The sequence below is a fragment of the Melopsittacus undulatus genome, chromosome 5, assembly GCF_012275295.1.
Source record: "Melopsittacus undulatus isolate bMelUnd1 chromosome 5, bMelUnd1.mat.Z, whole genome shotgun sequence".
Taxonomy (NCBI): Eukaryota; Metazoa; Chordata; class Aves; order Psittaciformes; family Psittaculidae; genus Melopsittacus; species Melopsittacus undulatus.
In genome coordinates this window covers 17228975-17248713 of record NC_047531.1, presented here as the reverse complement: position 1 = coordinate 17248713, position 19739 = coordinate 17228975, and the positions used below count along the sequence as shown (strand labels likewise).

Genomic DNA, 19739 nt, shown 5'->3' with positions numbered 1-19739 from the left:
CTGTTCCTCTTTTGATGCATGATTTCTTTGCACTCCTAGGTATCTTATTTTTATATTTCTATTTAAGATTCTTTTGTGATTAGAGCTCCCCCTCAAAAAGAGTGAAATTACGTCACCTAGCCTTCGATGTCTGTCTATAATGTCAGCGGACACATCTTGCTTTATCCCTGACTCTCAGTCTAGTCAGAGCTTGAGAAGCAGATTCTTGCAAAGTACAGTTCAGCTTTTTTTGGGGCAGTCATCAAAAGTTACCAAGATCACTTTTTTACTCTTTATATCCTCTTGTGGTTTAATGCCATCTGGCAATTAAGCACCACCCAGCCACTTGCTCACTTTTCTCGGGTGGGATGAGGAGGAGAATCAGAAGAGTGAAAGTGAGAAAACTCATGAGATTGAGATAAAGACAGTTTAATTAACAAACAAGCAAAGCAAAACAAGGAATTATTTCACCACTTCCTATTTCAGGCAGGTGTTCAACCACTTCCAGGACGGCAGGGCTCCATCACATGCAACAGTTACATGTTACAAACACCATCACTCCAAACATCCCCCCTTCCTTCCTTCTTCCCCCAGCTTTACATGCCGAGCATGACATCATATAGTGTGGTATATCCCTTGGGTCAGTTGGGGTCAGTTGTCCTGGCTATGTTTTCCCCCCCCAGCGCCTTGTGCACCCCCATCCTGCTTGCTGGTGGGAGTGGTGTGAGGACCGGAAAAAGCCTTGACTCTGTATAAGCACTGCTCAGCAATAATGAAAGCATCCCTATATTATCAATAGTGTTTTCAGCACAAATCCAAAACTTAGCCCCAGTGCCAGCTACTATGAAGAAAATTAACACTATCCCAGCCAAAACCAGCACACTCCTCAATAGCTTATGTCAAATAGTTCAGCAAAATAATGGTTTTGCTTAAGTATGTATTTGTAATCAACTGTCATAAGATGCTTGCATATATACACATAGCATTATATAAATGTAAGCATTACTATGTCTCTAAAACAATGCTAACATTTTATTAGGTGAGGGTTAACCTGCTCTCACTGCCCCTCCTCAACAGGACAAAATATGTTGAAAAACTTGAGATTAATACATAGGGGAAGTTGGATAGATTGGCTGGATTGTCTTTCAATTGTTTGCTCTCCTGGGACAGTTTTTCCACAGCTGAAATGATGGAAGGGGTAAGATTGTCTTTGAACTCTCAGACTTGGTGACTCACTTCATCCACTGTTGGTGGTGCTGCTTCATACCAGGTCACTGATGCCAGTGAGTGGCCATATGATGATGGTGGTGATGCAAAGGGTTAACCGATGTACTGGGGATTAGGGTTAAGCTGCTTGCTTAACAATGTTACTGCTTACTCCTGCTTGCTTGAAAAGTGCTCAACATTTATCATGCTTGCCTAAACAGAGTGGAAGGACCAAGGCTATTGATAAGAGGAAGGAACAGTAACTCCTCTGGACCACTAAACCAGCTGAAATCAGCCTTGCAGTTTGGACAGTGACTGAATCACCAGGGACCATGCACAACAACTAGAGATGAAAAGTTCAGGGAGGATTCATTTACTTCATCTTGAGACCCCCACCCATAACTACCCGGAGACCCTGTGCAAGCAAAGACCTTTTACCTCATTATAATATGAAGCAGGGATAGGTCATGAATATGTATAGGTGTGTTGTGTAACCTCATGAATATGTAATAGTTTAGAGGATAAATATGAAGGAGAACAATGCTGAGGTGTACATGCCTTTGGAGGAGCTATTCCCCCATGCTCCTCAGCACTGAATAAAGCATACCTACTTTACAGCTTTAACAAGTTGTGGAGTCTACCCACGTATCAGAGCACTCTGCATAAGTTTCTGCCAGATGAGTCGTGTACATCTCGCTTCATCTCGATCTATGGGTGTATTTGTGCCATCTGGTCTATGACAGTTTCATCTCTAGAATGGCTGGCTGATTCCCTCAGGTACTCTATTGTGATTCACTTGCCTGAGTGACACGTACCATTGTCCTTGTAGGGATAGCTTTCTGTCACAGCTGCCAAAAGCTGCCTCCAGAGGCTGAGGGCTCATTTCTCTTTTGCAATCGCTTTGTCAGTTCCCCCTTCCTAGCAAGTGATCCCAGCTTGGCTTCCCTTCCTCTAGTTCATGACCGTCAACCCCGTTGTCCCAGTATCAGAGCAACCAAGGTGATAATATAGAATCATAGAATAGTTAGGGTTGGAAAGGATCTTAAGATCATCTAGTTCCAACCCCTCTGCCATGGGCAGGGACACCTCACACTAAAGCATGCCACCCAAGGCTTTGTCCAACCTGGCCTTGAGCACTGCCAGGGATGGAGCATTCACAACCTCCATGGGCAGCCCATTCCAAGGGGAGAGATATAAAACTAAAAGGGGAAAACGAAAAGAAAACAAGAAGCATGAATGATGCACAATACAATTGCTCACCACCCACCAGTCGAAACCCTGCCTGACCAAAGCAGCAATTTGGCCTTGTGGGCAACTCCACCCATTTTATATCCTGGGCATGATGTGCTGTGGTATGGAATACCCATTTGGCTAGTTTGGGTCAGGTGCCCTGCTTCTGCTCCCTCACGGATTCTTGTCTCCCTCCTCATTGGCAGAGCATGAGACTGAAAAGTCCTTGATCACAGTAAGCATTACTTAGCAATAACTAAAAACATCAGTGTGTTATCAGCACTATTCTCAGACAAAAAACACAGCACCGTACCAGCTGCTAGGAAGGAGAAAAATAACTTGCAGCTGAACTCAGGATACCTGCTGTAGTGTCTCCTTCCAGCAGGGAAAATCTGCCCCAGCCTGTGCTCTCCATGGGCCACAGGTCCTTGAGGGAGTGTTTACCTGCTCTGGCATGGTGTCTTCCACAGTGTTGCATTGTGGATATCTGTTCCAGCATCATCTTCTCAAAGGGCTGCACAGAAGTACTTGCTCCACCATTGTGTTGCCGTGAGCTGCAGGGGAATCTCTGCTCTGGTATTTGGAGCACCTTCTTCCCCTCCTTCACTGAACTGCCTGTTCACAGGGCTGCTTTTCACATGCTTTTCCCCTTCTCCTCTGTGTGGTGGTTTTGTCCTCTCCTAAATATGTTTTCCCTTAGGTGCCACCAGCATGGCTGAGAGGCTCAGATGTGCTTGTAGTGGCTGTGTTGGAACCAGCTCTGTCTGGCATGAGTTAGCCCCTGCGCTCTTCTCATAGAGACTTCTCCACTGCTTGCAGTCTTCCCACTACCAAAACCTTGTTCGCTACTCAGTAGAGCGAATCATTAAATAATATATACATTGGCAAGTACTTGTGCATTTGTTTAGCTTTGTGTCTCTTCTATCGCAAAACAGGTTCTTCTATTTTGTTGAAAATTCAGAACATACTACTTCAGTATGAGCAGAAAATAAAACATGAAAAAAATCAGTACAAAGCTGTCTGGAGAGAAGTAAGGAAATTGGAAAGTGAAAAGGAAGAGTCAAAATTAATAGTGGAGGAGACTCAAGATTTGAAATCCTTATTGGCTCACCAAGAAGTGGAATGGAAAAGTGATATCCAAAGTCTTAAGTATGTAACCTTGCATTCTGCTAATGTGTTGTCTTGTCAGTGCATGTGTTCCAGAAGATGCTGATGGTACAAGCAATAGGATGAGAAGCTTCTAGTCTTTTGTATTTAGGTTTTTTGAATCCCATGGGCAAGTTATACTCTAAAGAATGTAATGCCTGAGGGAAGGAAATGCCTAGATATTAACTCCATGTAAAATATTCTGGATATTGTTTTACTTTTTTTTTTCTTTTTTTTTTATTGCAAAAGAGAACAAGAAAGTATGTATGAGGAAAATGAAATTTCTGAGACAGATTTGAGATGTGTTTTTTCTTATTGTTTTTGTAGCTACTGCTGGTGTATAATATTAGAAATTCTAGTAACTCTACATAGTGCAATTTTGATCACAGTTGAGAGCATTTGTGTGCTTGCTTGTTTATTTATTAGGTCAAAATTGGGATTGCCCCTTTCCCCATATTCCTGAGCTAGACATGTATGGTTGTGAAGTTTTTAATCACTGTTCACATCACATCAGACAGGAGTGGCTAGCAGGCACCATATAAAATTCAGCAAGGATACATGCAAAGCCCTGCACTTGGGAAGACATATTCTCTGTTGCTGATGTATCATGGGATCACCTCGCTGGGAAGCTTGCTGAGCATGCCCTGGCTGTCCCAATGGAGTCTCTGCCCAGCCTGTGTTTGTGCTTTGGATTCTCCCAGCCCAGGTGCAGGACCTTGCACTTAGCCTTGTTGAACTTCATGAGGTTTGCACAGGCCCACCTCTTGAGCCTGTCAGGATACCTTTAGATGTATTCGTTTCCTCCAGTGTGTCAGCTGTATCACACAGCTTGGTATCATCAGCAGGCTTGTTGAGGGTGCACTCAATTCCACTGTCCCTGCTATCATCAACAAAGATGTTAAACAGCACCAGTCCCAATACACCCTTGAGGTGCACCACTCCTCACTGGTCTTCACTGACTGCAACAATTTGAGTGCAACCATCCAGCCAGTTCCTTATCCTCAGAGTGGTCATCTGTCAAATCCATCTCTCCAGTTTAGACCCTAGAATGTCATGTGGGACAGTGTCAAATGCTTTTGCACAAGTCCAGGTAGATGAAGTCAGTCACTTTCTCCTTATCCACCGGTGCCATAACCCCATCTTAGAAGGCCACCAAATTTGTCAGGCCCAATTTCCCCATAGTGAAGCCTTGTTGGCTGTCACCAGTCACCTCCTTATTGTCCATCCTAGCATAGTTCCCAGGAGGATCTGCTCCATGATCTTGATGAGGTGAGACTGACTGGTCTGTAGTTCCTTGGGTCTTCCTTTTTTCTCTTTTAAAAATGGGGGTGATGTTTCTACCTTTCCAATCAGTGGGAGCTTCGCCAGACTACCACTGCGACTCACATATGACGGGTAATGTTTTAGCCACTTCATCTGCTGGTTCTCTCAGGACCTGCAGATTAATCTCATCTGGTCCCATGAACTTGTGCAACTTCAGGTTCCTTAGATGGTCTCAAACCTGATTTTCTCCTACAGCAGGCAGTTCTTCATTCTCCCAGTCCCTGCCTTTGCTGTCTGCTACTTGTGTGGTGTGGCTGGAGCACTTGCAGGGGAGGAGCAAGGCAAAAAACATCCTTGAGTACCACGGCTTTTTTCAGATCCCAGGTAGTGAGGTCTCCAGTTGCCTTCCAGAGAGGGCCCACGTTTTTTCCCTAGGCTTCCCTTTATTGCTGATGTACCCATCAGTGGTTTATTTACTGTCTTGTACAGTGATATCGTGGGTCATGGAATGGAGTTAGAATTCCTTAAAAAGTTAAAAATTACAGTGAAAATAGAAAAGACTGTTGGAGATCTGAAAAGATTTAATATTTTTATGGCACGAATTGTCTCTGCGAGTTCATCATGTGGAATATCTACTTTTTACATCAGTGCTTTAGTTTCTCAAATATTCTGTTAATCCCAGATGTACTTTGAAGCAAGAAGAGGAAAAGATGCTCAGATTAGAGACTTTGTATGAGAAAACAAGAGAAGAACTCCGAAGGAAAGAAGATCGATATTGTAAAGAGATGGAGGAAAAACAGCAACTTGAGTTACACTCGAAGAATTTAGAAATGGAGTTAATAACACTGAGAAAGCTCTTGAGACAGGTATGTCAAACAATGAGTTAAACACTTCTGCTTCTTTTTGATTGTCACTGTATTTGAGTATGCTTAAAGAAGGTGGTACTTTGTTGTTCATGGAAGAGGCATTAGATAACTTGCCAAATTTTGAGGACAGTCGAGAACACGTTGGCTCACAAGTGGTCTGTTAATTTTTTTCTTCTCTGTTCTTGTGTGGTTTTTTTTTCTTTGCAAGTTCATAAGTTCTTTTAATGATTCATTTTCTCCTTTTTCAAAATTCAGGTTTCATTTGCATTTCAGGCAAAGTCTGACCAAGTTATTTTTCTAAATTACTAAATAAGTCTGTATTACTTAATTCTTCAGAAGAAATTTAAGATTTATTATTTATAAATGGATTATCATAACTGAGGAGACAAAAATATTTGCAAGAATACAAAGAACAATGGTAAGATATTGTTAGCTCTGATTTTTTTCAAGATGCAAGCAGTTTAATTGTATTATTCTAGGTTGAAGAAGAGCGTGAGGAAACACAGAAACAGCTCTCTCAGGAAAAGAGTGCCAGAGCCCTGCAAGAAGGAATATTGAACAACCACCTTTGGAGACAAAAGGAACTGGAAGAAGAAACAAGAAGAACTATAGAAAAAAATTCAGAGGTCAGCAAATTTATTTCTTTTTTTTTCTGATTAATTACACTTCCCCATGTTTGTTCTAAAGTCATGAAAAATCTTACATAACATTTTCTGCTTTTTAATGGATTATTTACAGTTTTCCAGTGTAACTCAACTGTGTAAATACCTCTTTTGTTTTCCGTAAGGTCTTTAAAAGTTCTGGGAAACAGCATCAGTCCTGTATGCACCTCAATTGCATGTCCAAGTAGGAAACAAACAGAAGACACTATTTACGCTGTTTCCTAAGCCGTTTGTTATTTTGAATTTCATAGACATTTTTCAATAGTTTTTAAGGATTCTAGCAGTTAAAACACCTAGCTACCTGCATTAAGGTTGACCAGGAAGAAAGCTATTTGACACTATTTGTGTTGTCACTACTTGTTTTTATTACCTACTCCGTTATCAAGCTGACTGAGTTCAAGCATGCCTTTCTTTTTGATTTCCACGTACTAAAATTCAGTGAAGGAATATGAAGGCTTTTCAGTGTTGCCCAATGGCAGGACAGAGAGCAATGGCCATAAATTGAAACACAAGAAATTTCACCTCAGCATGGGGAAGAACTTCTTTACATGGGTAGAGCTCTAAACAGGCTGCCCAGGGAGGTTGTGGAGTCCCCTTCTCTGGATACAGTACCCCTCTGGATGCATTCCTGTGTAACCTGCTCTAGGTGGCCCTGCCTTGGCAGGAATGGACTAGATGATCCCCAGAGGACCTTCCAACCCTAATGATTCTGTGAATATCAGCAATGAATTAAATTCTCTGTAGGAGTTAGAATAGTTAGAGGAAGGAAAAACCATCATAATAGCTCAATCATAATTTCATAATAGAGGAAAGTTAAATATATATAATAAAGAGGAAATATACAAGATTAGTGTGTTTCAATTATGATTGATTTGTATAGCTAAGTTTCAGTAATACAAAAGGATAGGTGTTAAGAGGACAGTTGAGAAGGAAAATACCCTTTTTTACCCTTGTTTTTGTCAGATTTCTAACACAGCTAAATTAAACCTAAAGCAAATATTTTAAAGACATGCATAGAATCATAGAATAGTTAGGATTGGAAAGGACCTCAAGATCATCTAGTTCCAACCCCCCTGCCATGGGCAGGGACACCCCACACTAAACCATATCACCCAAGGCTTCATCCAACCTGGCCTTGAACACTGCCAGGGATGGAGCATTCACTACCTCCCTGGGCAACCCATTCCAGTACCTCACCACCTTAACAGTAAAGAATGCCTTCCTCATATCCAGTCTAAACCTCTGCTGTTTAAGTTTCAACCCGTTACCCCTTGTCCTATCACTACAGTCCCTAATGAATAGTCCCTCCCAAGCATCCCTGTAGGCCCCCTTCAGACACTGGAAGGCTGCTATGACATCTCCATGCAGCCTTCTCTTCTCCAGGCTGAACAGCCCCAACTTTCTCAGCCTGTCTTCATATGGGAGGTGCTCCAGTCCCCTGATCATCCTCGTGGCCCTCCTCTGGACTTCTTCTAACAGTACCATGTCCTTTTTATGTTGAGGACACCAGAACTGAACACAATACTCCAAGTGAGGTCTCATGACAGCAGAGTAGAGGGGCAGGATCACCTCCTTCGACCTGCTGGTTACGCTCCTTTTGATGCAGCCCAGGATACGGTTGGCTTTCTGGGCTGTGAGAGCACACTGCTGGCTCATGTTCATTTTCTCATTGACTAACACCCCCAAGTCCTTCTCCGCAGGACTACCATGAATTTCCTTTTTGCCCAACCTGTAGCTGTGCCTGGGATTGCTCTGACCCAGGTGTAGGACCTTGCACTTGGCATGGTTAAACTTCATGAGGTTGGCATCAGCCCACCTCACAAGTGTTGTCAAGGTCCCTCTGAATGGCATTCCTTCCCTCTAGTGTATCAACAGAACCACACAGATTGGTGTCATGAGCAAACTTGCTGAGGGCGCACTCAATTCCACTGTCCATGTCAGCGACAAAGATATTAAACAAGACCGGTCCCAACACCGATGCCTGGGGGACACCACTCGTTACTGATCTCCAGCCGGACATTGAACCGTTGACCACAACTCTTTGAGTGCGACCATCCAGCCAGTTCTTTATCCCCCGAGTGGTCCACCTATCAAATTGATGACACTCCAATTTAGAGACAAGGATGTCGTGTGGGACAGTGTCGAACACTTTGCACAAGTCCGGGTAGATGACATCAACTGCTCCACCCCTGTCCATCACTTTTGTAGCACCCGTCATAGAAGGCCACCAAATTGGTCAGGCAGGATTTTCCCCTAGTAAAGCCCTGCTGGCTGTCACCAAGCACCTTGTTGTTTTTCATGTGCCTTAGCATGTCTTCCAAGAGAATCTGCTCCCAGATTTTGCCAGGCACAGAGGTGAGACTGACTGGTCTGTAATTCCCCGGGTCATCCATTTTCCCCTTCTTGAAAATGGGGGTTATATTTCCCTTTTTCCAGTCATCAGGAACTTCACCTGACTGCCATGATTTTTCAAATATGATGGCCAGTGGCTTTGCAACTTCATTCGCCAGCTCCTTCAGGACCCGCAGATGGATTTCATCAGGTCCCATGGACTTGTGTACATTCAGGTTCTTAAGATGGTCTCGAACCAGATCCTCATGTACAGTGGGCCCAAGGTCTAGGTTTTCACAGTCCCTGCGTCCGCCTTCCAAGACTCGGGTGCTGCGGTCAGAGCCTTTGCCAGTGAAGACCATGGCAAAGAAGCCATTCAGAACCTCAGCCTTCTCCAAGTCCTGTGTAGCCAGTTCTCCTGAAAGTTTCCGGAGGGGGCCTACATTGTCCTTAGTCTGTTTTTTAGCCGCTACATACCTATAAAATCCCTTCTTATTACCTTTAACATCCCTTGCCAAGTTTAGCTCCAATTGGGCCTTAGCTTTCCTAACTTGGTCCCTAACTACCCTGACAACATCCCTGTATTCATCCCAGGCCACCTGTCCTTGCTTTCACCTTTTATAAGCCTCTTTTTTCCTGTGAATTTTTCTCAGCAGCTCCTTATTCGTCCAAGGAGGTCTCCTGGCCCTCCTGCTGCACTTCCTTCTAGTTGGGATGCAACACTCCTGAGCTTGTAGCAGGTGATCCTTGAATATTAACCAAGAGTCTTGGGCTCCCTTGCCCTCTAGGGCTATATCCCATGGAACCTTGCTAAGCATGTTCCTGAAGAGCCCAAAGTCTGCTCTCTTGAAGTCCAGGGCAGTGAGCTTCCTGCACGCTCTTCTCACTGTCTTGAGGACCTCAAATTCGACCATCTCGTGATCACTGCATCCAAGACTTCCCTGGAGAGTCACATTTCCAACGAGCCCTTCCCTGTTGGTGAGCACGAGGTCAAGCAGGGCACCTCTCCTCGTCGGCTCCTTTATTGCTTGCAGAAGGAAGTTGTCTTCCAGACAATCGAGAAACCTCCTGGATTGCTTGTGCCGGGCCGTACCGTCTCCCCAACAGATGTCAGGGTGGTTGAAGTCCCCCATGAGAACAAGGGCCTGTGAGCGTGAGGCTTTTCCTATTTGTCTGTAGAGTTCTTCATCCACAGGTTCCTCTTGATCGGGCGGTCTGTAACATATCCCCACAGTAATGTGTCCCATCACTGATTTCCCCTTAACCCTGACCCACAAACTTTCTGTTAACTTATCACCTGTCCCCAGACAGACTTCCATACTCTTCAGCCTATCCCTAACATAAAGGGCAACTCTCCCTCCCCTCCTACCAGGCCTGTCTTTTCTAAAAAGCCTATAACCCTCCATTCCAACACTCCAGTCAAAGGAGCCATCCCACCATGTTTTGGTGATGCCTATTATATCATAGCCCCGTAGATGTGCCCACATCTCTAATTCCTCTTGTTTATTCCCCATGCTACGGGCATTTGTATAGAGGCATCTGATCCGAGCTCCAAATGAAGCCAGCTCAGTGGCTGGAGTGGCTAGAATATTACTACATTGCTCAGAGTATTTATTATAGGTGCTGGCAACTGACTGGGTGTGTTGGGATGGAATGATGCTCCCCTCCCCCAACACATCTACTTTAAAGCATCCTTGACAAGTCTGGCAAGCCTCCCAGCAAAGCCACTCTTCCCTTTCTTTATCAGAGCAGTTCCACCAGCTGCCAGTAGGCCTGGCCTACAAATGTGGGCCCCATGTCCAAGACACCCAAACCCTTGACTATGACACCACCCTTTTAACTATTTATTAACCTGTCCAATCCTCCTTGCCTTTGGAAGGTCCTCCCCTGTGTCTTGGAGAATTGTCGAAAAGACTATCTGAGCTCCAGAACCCCTGACCACCTCTCCCAGAGCTCTGTAGTCCTTCTTTATACTCCTTAGGCTACTACTATTTCCCTAGCACCCACATGTATCACTAGAAGCGGGTAATAGTCTGTGGGACTTACTAGAGCAGGCAGCCTCTCCGCAACATCCCTGATCCGTGCCCCAGGTAGGCAACACACCTCCCTTGTGACCGGGTCAGACCAACAGATGAGTGCTTCTGTCCCTTTCAAGGCAGAGTCCCCTACTAGTACAACCCAACGCTTTTTCCTGGCGCTACCAGTAGAGATCTTCTGTACCAGCACACCAGCCGACTGTTTGTGATGCAAGTGCATTTTGTCATCAGCCCCCTGCAGGACAGCAAAGCGGTTGGGGGTGGGTACAGCAGATTTAGGAGGAAGCCCCTTGCTTTTAATTGCTCTCTTCTTCCTTTGGTTGTTTTTTTTTTGTTACTAATTCCAGCTTCCCTGATCAACAGCCCCCTTCTTTCCTCTAACCCTAGACAAGACCCAAACCTGACTCTGCTTAACTTTTGGGATCAGATAAAATGGTTGTGGGTAGAACACACTCTGTGTCTGTGCCACCATGCTGATCCCTATCACAATCAGCAGTCAGGTCCCAAGGGCACCCAAAAACCATTCAAAACCATCAGAACTCTCAGATGATGCTGCTGCACTTGTCACTGGGGCTGATGTAGCTGCCCTGCTTGCCAGCTCTCCCATTATCAGCTTCTCTTCTCCCAAGTCCGGATCTTCCTTCTCTACCTTGCTGGGAAATGCTGCGTGGTCTCCTGTATCCTGCTGGGGGTCGGCGGCCAACTTCCGGGGAATCTCCTCGGACGCTGCGGGGTTCGGAACGGCGACGGGACTCAGCTCCCCCACTGCCTTGCTGGGAAGTGCTGCGTGGTCTCCTGCATCCTGCTGGGGCTCTACGGGCGACTTCCGAGGGACACTCTTGGCCGTCGGGGGGTCGGGAACGGCCGCGGGACTCACCTCCCCCGCTGCCTGGTCCTGCTGCTCAGCTACCGCCCTGCTCCGCTCCTCCCCTGCCTATTCCCGCTGCTCTGCCACAGCCGTTTGGCTCCCCTTGCCGCTCTCCCTGGCAGCCTCAGCTGCCGGCAGCTCCCGGGGCAGCTCCTTCCTGGCTTCACGCAGCTCCACGCAGACGACGACGAGGATAAGGACAAGGACGGTGAAGAGCAGCAGGACGGCCTGGTACAAGTCCAAGTCCACTGCCACGTCCATCCCCCCCTGCTGCCGGAGCCCCCCCGTATTACAAGCCTCCGACACAAAGTACCGTGAAACAAAAGCTTTAGCCCAAGCCTCATGATTGACAAACAAAAACACATCCAATCCATACACAAAGTACCCGGCAAAATCCCGAAACAGCGAGATCCAGAGAAAAACCTCTAAGAGCCAATAAATCAGCATTGTGACAAGAGACCATAAATCCACTCAGATCTGTTCTTATCTCAAACCCTCGGGCCCCACGTTGGGTGCCAAAAATGTCGTGGTTTAAACCAAGTCCCCCAACTCCCGGAGAGTTAGGAAGGAGAATCCAAAGAATGTAGCCCCCACGGATTGAGATAAGAACGGTTTAATAGCTAAGGCATAACACAGAATCACCACTGCCATTACCGCTACAAATAATAATGATACAGTAAACAACAAGTGAATAGAATACAACACCCCACCAGCCACTGACCCATAACTCGCTCCACCCTGCCTGGCCGAGCACCATGTGCTCCCTCCTCCATTTTCCTTCCTAACTCTCCGGGAGTAGGGGGACTTGGTTTAAACCACGACAATGAGTTAGAGGGGAATCTTGAGGCCCTTGTGCTGTTTGGTCCTGGAGCAAGCAGTCCTGCTTCCTCTCAGCTTTCCTGACATCTTGCAGCTTACTGACAGCATATGTAAGAAAGTATTGTAATTTTAAAAGCTTTATATTTGAGATATACTTGTGAGGTGTCCCTGCCCATGGCAGGGGGGTTGGAGCTGGATGATCTTAAGGTCCTTTCCAACCCTAACTATTCTATGATTCTATGAGATATTCTAATAAATTTTATTGTTTGGTTGCTGGCTTAAGAAACAAAAAAAGGTATTGTATATTTAGGATGTTCATTTAGGGTTTAAGAGCATGTTACACTTCCATTGTGTGCATACACTGTACATGTGCATGGTTTCATACAATAGCTTATGTATTAACTGAGATTTCACTCTCATCTTTGAAGTCATGCTTCAGTATTAGAAAAGTTAAACACAGTTTAATGCTGAATTGGTTTTGTAGATTTGTTTCCTAATTGGCTATTTATTCATGTTTCCTGGCGTTCAGGAATCCAACGCTGAGAGAGAAAAGGATCTGTTGTACAAAAATCAGTTGCTACAAGATGAGATTGGTATGCTAAGACTGGAACTTGATCAAGTAAGACTTAGGCAGCAGGAGGAAGAAGGAAAATATTTAGAGGAAAATGAAGCCTTGAAAGAAAAAAATGAGGATCTCAAAAAGGAACTTAAACTAAATGAAGAAGCCTTAACACAAACAGTTTTTCAGTACAATGGACAGCTGAACTTATTAAAGAGAGAATCTGCAATGCTATCTTCCAAACTTGAGCAGACAAAAGAAAGCAGAGACAGACTAGAGACAGAAACAGAATCATTCCGTTCCCGTCTGAACACTGCTGCTCAAGAACTTGAACGTCTTCAGTCATCAAAATGTGATGTTGAACGAACATTTCAGAGAGAACGTGATGAATGGCTTCGCTTGCAAGACAAGCTCCATCATGACCTCTCTGATGTGCGAGAAGTCAGTAAGAGCTTGTCTCAGCAGCTGAGTAAAGCTGAAAGCAAAGCTAATAGTCTAGAAAATGAGCTCCACCAGCTGAAACAAACCCTCAGAGAAAAAACACTGCTTTTGGAAATGACACAAAAAGAATTAAGTCAAGCCCAGTGTCAGGCAAAGGAATGTGATCATGCTCGACAACTTGAGAAAGAGCAAGTAAGCAAATTTATAATAAAGCAGGAGTCCATGCAGGAGCGATTGGTCCAGCTTCAGAGTGAAAACCTTTTACTCCGTCAGCAGCTGGAAGATATGGAGAACAAGGGGATCATCAAGGAAAAAATAGTGAATGATGTGCAGGATCGGTTTAATGATGTTTTCAGTAAACTCAGAGCTGATACTGAAAAGCAAGTTTGCCTAGTGGAAGAGAGAAATAAGGAATTAAATGCCAAGTGTACTGATTTAAGAGAACAAGTCTTTAAATACGAGACTGAGAAGGCAGAAAGAGAGGTAAAGTATACACTTAGAAATAGCAATTTAAAGTTTCTTAGCTCTTGAAGCTATTTTATTTTTCTGAAATGTACCAGGTGTAAGTTATATGCATGGAACCAAATAATGGTGACTTGTTCCAGTTTATCGTGTTCCACTTAGAACTGTGGAAGGTTTTGGCAAACAGTATATTACTGCTCACATCTGAGCAGAGAATGGAAAAATGTCTAAGCTTTACCAAGAAAAGTGATTCTTCTCTACAATTTTATAAATTTCATTAGTCTATTTTATGCCCAATAGAATGATTTCTTGTTTGATTTTTATGTCACACACTAATGACACAAAGAGCCATCCAATTTGCGAGGGTTGAGAAACGAAGACGAGGACAAGTGAAGTGATAGGGATGGATTTATTTTAAGCTCCTACAGAGGAAAAAAAAATTACTTCTCCATAAGTTGCTATCAAAGTTGAAGGGTATTAGTACTGTCCCGCTGTTTATTTATTATGTGTGTTGGGGTTCTGAGGGGCCTGCCTGGTCCTCGAGAAGGTAATTTCAGACAGTAACCTAAGCTTTCTTTTCTCTGTTTTATGATGTGTAGCCATATTTAAATGCGTTCTTTCCTTATGGCTCCATGAAAGACTAGTTAACTGGACAGAACACTCATTAGGACATCAGTTAAACTACCATTCTACAAATTCACACAGTACAAGTATGAAACATGCTCCTGTGCAGAGCACTAGCATCAATTTACATTGCTCAAACACACATGAACCAAGTGTTACTCCTATTACTGTGTGTAGATGGCTTTTGTAAAGGAAAAAGAGTGGAAGAGAATAAAGGCAGGAGTGAGTAACAGCTGAAAAAGCTGTAGGCAGTGGGAGAATGCATTGTTATATATGTTCCTAAGAGTAGGTACTCTCTTCTCTATTGTTACAATATTCTACCAGTTCTAGAGCAGTGATTTAAAAGTTGTCTTACCCATTTTGTTTAATCTTCTTTTACTTTCTGAAAGATAAGAACTAATCACATTCCGTATTTCTATTCTCTGGTGTAAGGTTTGCTTCCCTTAATAGTTTGAATAGTGATTTAAAATTAAATTTCCTTCTTCATAACAAATCCAGAATCTCAGATAATGTCAGATAACCACCTTGTTGTTTATTTGTGAGTTGTCACAGGGGGAGTGAAGAACTTCAGAAGTACTATCAGTCATATTAATCTGTGAATTGCTTTGTATTCTTACACCAAAATAACAGATTCCTTTTGAAGACACTTGATATATACGTATGAACTATCCAGATTTTCATAGATCTAATGTCAGTATAAACTCAGTTGGTAGTCTAAAATGAAGGTGGTAAGAAGGCTGCAGAAGAATGTGATTCAGCACATACTTAAAGCATACCTGAAATGAGCTTTCTCATATATCTTTTTTAAATTATATTTCTATAATGGAGGAATAGACGAAAGTGATCTAGAGCACAGCCCTGCTTTTGGTCACCTGATTAATATCTGCAGTCGAATTATGTCTCTTACAATAGTTTTCTTTGGATGTTGTTAAAAAATCACATGATCGCAGTGTGTGCTTGTATGTTTTTCAGAGAAGAATAATACCTGAGTGCTTTTTATGTTTTGGGAAACAAGCCCTCATGAACAGCTGCTAATAGCTTGGAGGTGCTCAGCTGAGAGATGAAGAGAGGTTGTCATCCGTACAGATGCTTGCTGGTTGCAGGCAAAATTTCATGCCTTTGAATTAAATCCTAAACCAGGTTTAATTATATAATAAGTTAAAGGTTTATTTAATGTTCTAAAACTTTCATCATGTTCATTAAACTGTTTCATTAGGGGGTGGTCAGACAGCTGCAGCAGGAGCTTGCTGATGCCCTTAAAAAGCAATCTATGTCAGAAGCTTCACTTGAAGTTACTACACGCTACCGCTGTGACCTGGAGGAGGACAAGCTGCGCTTGCAAAAGGAATTGGAAAAGGTTAACACCAAGGTACATAATGTCTGTAACTATATGAAAAAATCCAAGAGTGCCTGATGAAAGCGGGAGTAAATGTTGTGCTAAAATCCTAGGAAAAAAACATGAACAGGATTAATTCAATGATGTCTGAATTAATTGCACTGTTCTATGAACTTGGTGTCCATGTCTTCTGACATGCAGATGCTGTCCTTACTTAGACAAAGGTGTTTGTATTTGCTAAGGTGCTTTGCAGAATAAACTTGCGTGTTGCATTTGGTTTGGCCAAGCATGTCTGATACCTGGAGAAGAATAGAAATACTGGCCTGCTGCATTTCAGCTTTTTTATGATTTCTGTGTTTACCCCCTACTCCCACCACCAGGTAACATGCCAGTTCTGAATACTTTTGTAACTTATTCTACATTTATTCATTTCCTTCCCATAGCCTACTTTTGCCCTGCTTAAGGATTTCCCATCCTTAAGCAGCCTTCTTGAAAGTGAATTGTAAATTTCTTTCTGAGTCAGGGAACATATTTTGCAGTGTTATTTCTGAAAATGCAATCAAATCCCCTTAAGAGGTGGAGTCTTCAAGTCACTTTAGAAGGAGTATGAACTTTTTTGATTCATGTTTTCAATGGAGCAAACAAGTGAATAGAGTGTCACAAGTCACCGAAAGGGCAGGAGAGGCAGTGCTGGTACTTTGAACTGTGCTACGGGAAATCAGTAGAGGCATGGGAGTGGCCAGGACAAAAGGTGATGAAGCAACACAGTTTGTGTGGTTCTGCTAGTAGGCATGAAGGTGTGAATGTACTCTTTGCATAGAGGGTGTGTGCAGATACGTGCAGTACTTGAAGTCTACAGCAGCAGCTGATTCCTCTGTGTAAAAGCTAACCTGACTACTGTGGATTCTTCCTGTGATTTGACAGATCCAGGAGCTGGAAGAACAGAAACTTCAGTCTGAGCGTTGTGTCCATGACTTGAAGACTGTCTTGGATAATAAGGAAAGAGAAGTAGTAGCTTGCCAGAAACTGCAGGACTTCCTGTTGGCGTCTTCTGGGACTAATGCTACTATCAAACAACTGGAAGAACACGTGCAGCGGTAAGAGAATAACACAGGGAAGCAAGCTGTCTGTCGCGTTCTGGAGCTGTGCAAAAACAGCAGGATAGTCTTCTTGTATCACAGCAAGTTGACGCACTATTTTGGAAGGTGGTTTTGGATTTGATTGTGTTATTTCATGCTATTCTTTCTGAATTGGTGCTCTGGTGGATTCCCACAATAAAACCTGTATTTCTTTCTAAGCCTTGAAATTGAAAACGCCAGATTAGAAGCCACGATCCAGCAACAAAGCGGAAGGAATGAAGCCCTTCAGAGAGACCTGCAAGCCTCTGCCTCAGTAAGCTGGTCATAAACTTCCCTTTCTGTGAGCTCTTGAGCCTAGTTACCTGTTTGTGTGGGGAATTTTTGAGATGAGGTTTTCCTGGAGAACCTGGGGAAAACAGCTCCAGAATACAGGCTGGTCAGAAAGCAGCCTGGTCCTTTGCCCATCTTTCTGATTTTGAGAGTTTTCCATGGTACTATAGCAAATCCTACTTAATACTCTAAAAGGTAAAGATTTGACATTAATAAGCTGGTGTAACTGTTGTCTGCTTTAGACCCTTTGTGATATCAGATGCTGCTTCAAACACTTGTTGCAATATGTATTGTAGATTCATAGAATGGTTAGGGTTGAGAAAGGACCTGAAGATCATCCTGCCATTGGCAGGGATACCTCACACTAGACCATGCTGCCCACAGCTCTGTCCAGCCTGTCCTTGAACTCTGTCAGGAATGTGGCATTCACCATTTCTTTGGGCAGTCTCTTCCAGTGCCTCACCACCCTCACAATATAAAGGACTTCCTTATATCTAACCTGAACTTCCCTTGTCTAAGTTTTAACCCATTATACCTTATCCTATTGCTACCGTCCCTGATGAAGAATCCCTCTCCAGTATCCTTGTAGGCCCCTTGGGAAGCTTCTGTGAGGTCTCCACGCAGCCTTCTCCAGGCTGAACAGCCCCAACTTTCTCAGCCTGTCTTCACATGGAAGGGGGCTGATCATCCTTGTGGCCCTCCTCTGGACTTGTTCCAACAGTTCCATGTCCTTTTTATGTTGAGGGCACCAGAACTGTACACAATACTCCAAGTGAGGTCTCACGAGAGCAGAGTAGAGGGGCAGGATTACTTCCTTCGACCCGCTGGTCATGCTCCTTTTGATGTAGCCCAGGATACGGTTGGCTTTCTGGGCTGTGAGCACAAGCTGCTGGCTCGTGTTCAGTTTCTTATTGACCAACACCCCCAAGTCCTTCTCTGCAGGGCTGCTCTGAATTACTTCCCTACCCAACCTGTAGCTTTGCCTGGGATTGCCCTGACCCAGACCTAAGACTTTGCACTTGGCATTGTTGAACTTCATGAGGCTGGCATTGGCCCAACTCACATGCCTGTCAAGGTCCCTCTGGATGGCATTCCTTCCCTCCAGCGTATCAACCGAACCACACACCTTAGTATTGTCTGCAGACTTGCTGAGATGGCATCAGTCCCAGTGTCCATGTCGTTGACAGAGATGTTGAAGAGGAGCGGTCCCAGCACTGCCCCCTGAGGGACACCATTTTTCAGCTCCTCCAGAGCCCGTGGGTGGATTTCATCAGGTCCCACGGGCACATTCAGGTTCTTAAGATCATCCCGAACTTGATCCTCTCCTGCAGTGGGCTTAAGGTCTTTATTCTCACAGTCCCTGCATCTGTCTTCCAAGACTTGAGTGGCGTGGTCAGAGCACTTGCCAGTGAAGACTGAGGCAAAGAAGTCATTGAGAACCTCAGCCTCCTCCAAATCCTGGGTAGCCAGTTCTCCTGTTTCCTTCCAGAGATGGCCCACATTATTCTTGGTCTGTCTTTTTGTTAGAAACATACCTATAGAAGCCTTTCCTATTACTGTTGACATCTCTGGGCAGATTCAGTTCTAACTGGGCCTTAGCTTTCCTGACCATCACGATCCCTAGCTACCTGGACAATATCCCTGTGTTTTTCCCAGCCTGCTTCCACCTTTTATAAGCTGCTTTTTTCCCCTCTAAGTTTTCTCAGCAGCTCCCTATCCATCTGTGAAGGCCTCCTGGTCCTGCTGCTGCATTTCATTCTAGTTGGGATGCAATGCTCATGATCTTGGAGCAGGTGATCTTTGAATATCAACCAGGATTCTTGGGCCTGCCTGCCCTCTAGGGCTTTATCCCATGGAACCTTACTGAGCAGGTTCCTGGAGAGGCCAAAGTCTGCTGTCTTGAAGTCCAGGGCAGTGAGCTTGCTGTGTGCTCTTCTCACTGCCCTGAGGATTTTTAAGGGTATTCATCAACTTAAGTCATGGAAATTCTACTTTATGCTGGAGGCCTGACTGGCATCATCAGACTGGAACAAAATTAATTTTTTATCTTTTGGAACAAAACACTTGTTTTTTTTAATTTTATTTATTTTTATATTTTTATTTTATAATACAAAATATTGCTATATTGTACTTTGGAACAAAACACTTTTGCTGTGCAGAATTGCTTTTCCTTTGGCCACTTGGTGTGTGTTCGTTTTCATGAAAGAGAGGAGAGAAATGCCTTTTGTGTCATTTGCGGAACTTGGTGCGAGTCTTGGAATTTCCCACTGCCTCTAATTTTAAGAAAATGTTATTTTTAGCTTAGATAAGGTGCTTTTATCTGTGGCCTGTGTGAAGCAAATTATTTTTGTATTGTAACCAGTGAACTAGAGCTCTTGTTACGACTGTAGTTTCTTATTAGGACTGAATAGATTTTGCAAATAACTGCATGTAAAAGTTGAGTTTTATGATGTATTAACAAGAGAAGAGGGAAGGCAGTCCTGATTCTGATCCTTCCCTTTA

At 43.9% G+C, this 19739-nt stretch overlaps 1 protein-coding gene across 2 annotated transcripts in view; it reads left to right on the top strand.

Moving 5' to 3' along the window:
• LOC101870542 (ankyrin repeat domain-containing protein 26) overlaps positions 1-19739 on the top strand; it is a 61516-nt gene that overhangs the window by 25923 nt on the left and 15854 nt on the right. For both annotated transcript variants that reach the window (XM_034063040.1, XM_034063041.1), the window contains 7 exons: positions 3351-3564; positions 5507-5690; positions 6170-6316; positions 12936-13889; positions 15709-15861; positions 16753-16925; positions 17127-17220. In XM_034063040.1, the coding sequence (XP_033918931.1) occupies positions 3351-3564; positions 5507-5690; positions 6170-6316; positions 12936-13889; positions 15709-15861; positions 16753-16925; positions 17127-17220 (1919 nt within the window). The remainder of the gene's footprint in view (positions 1-3350; positions 3565-5506; positions 5691-6169; positions 6317-12935; positions 13890-15708; positions 15862-16752; positions 16926-17126; positions 17221-19739) is intronic.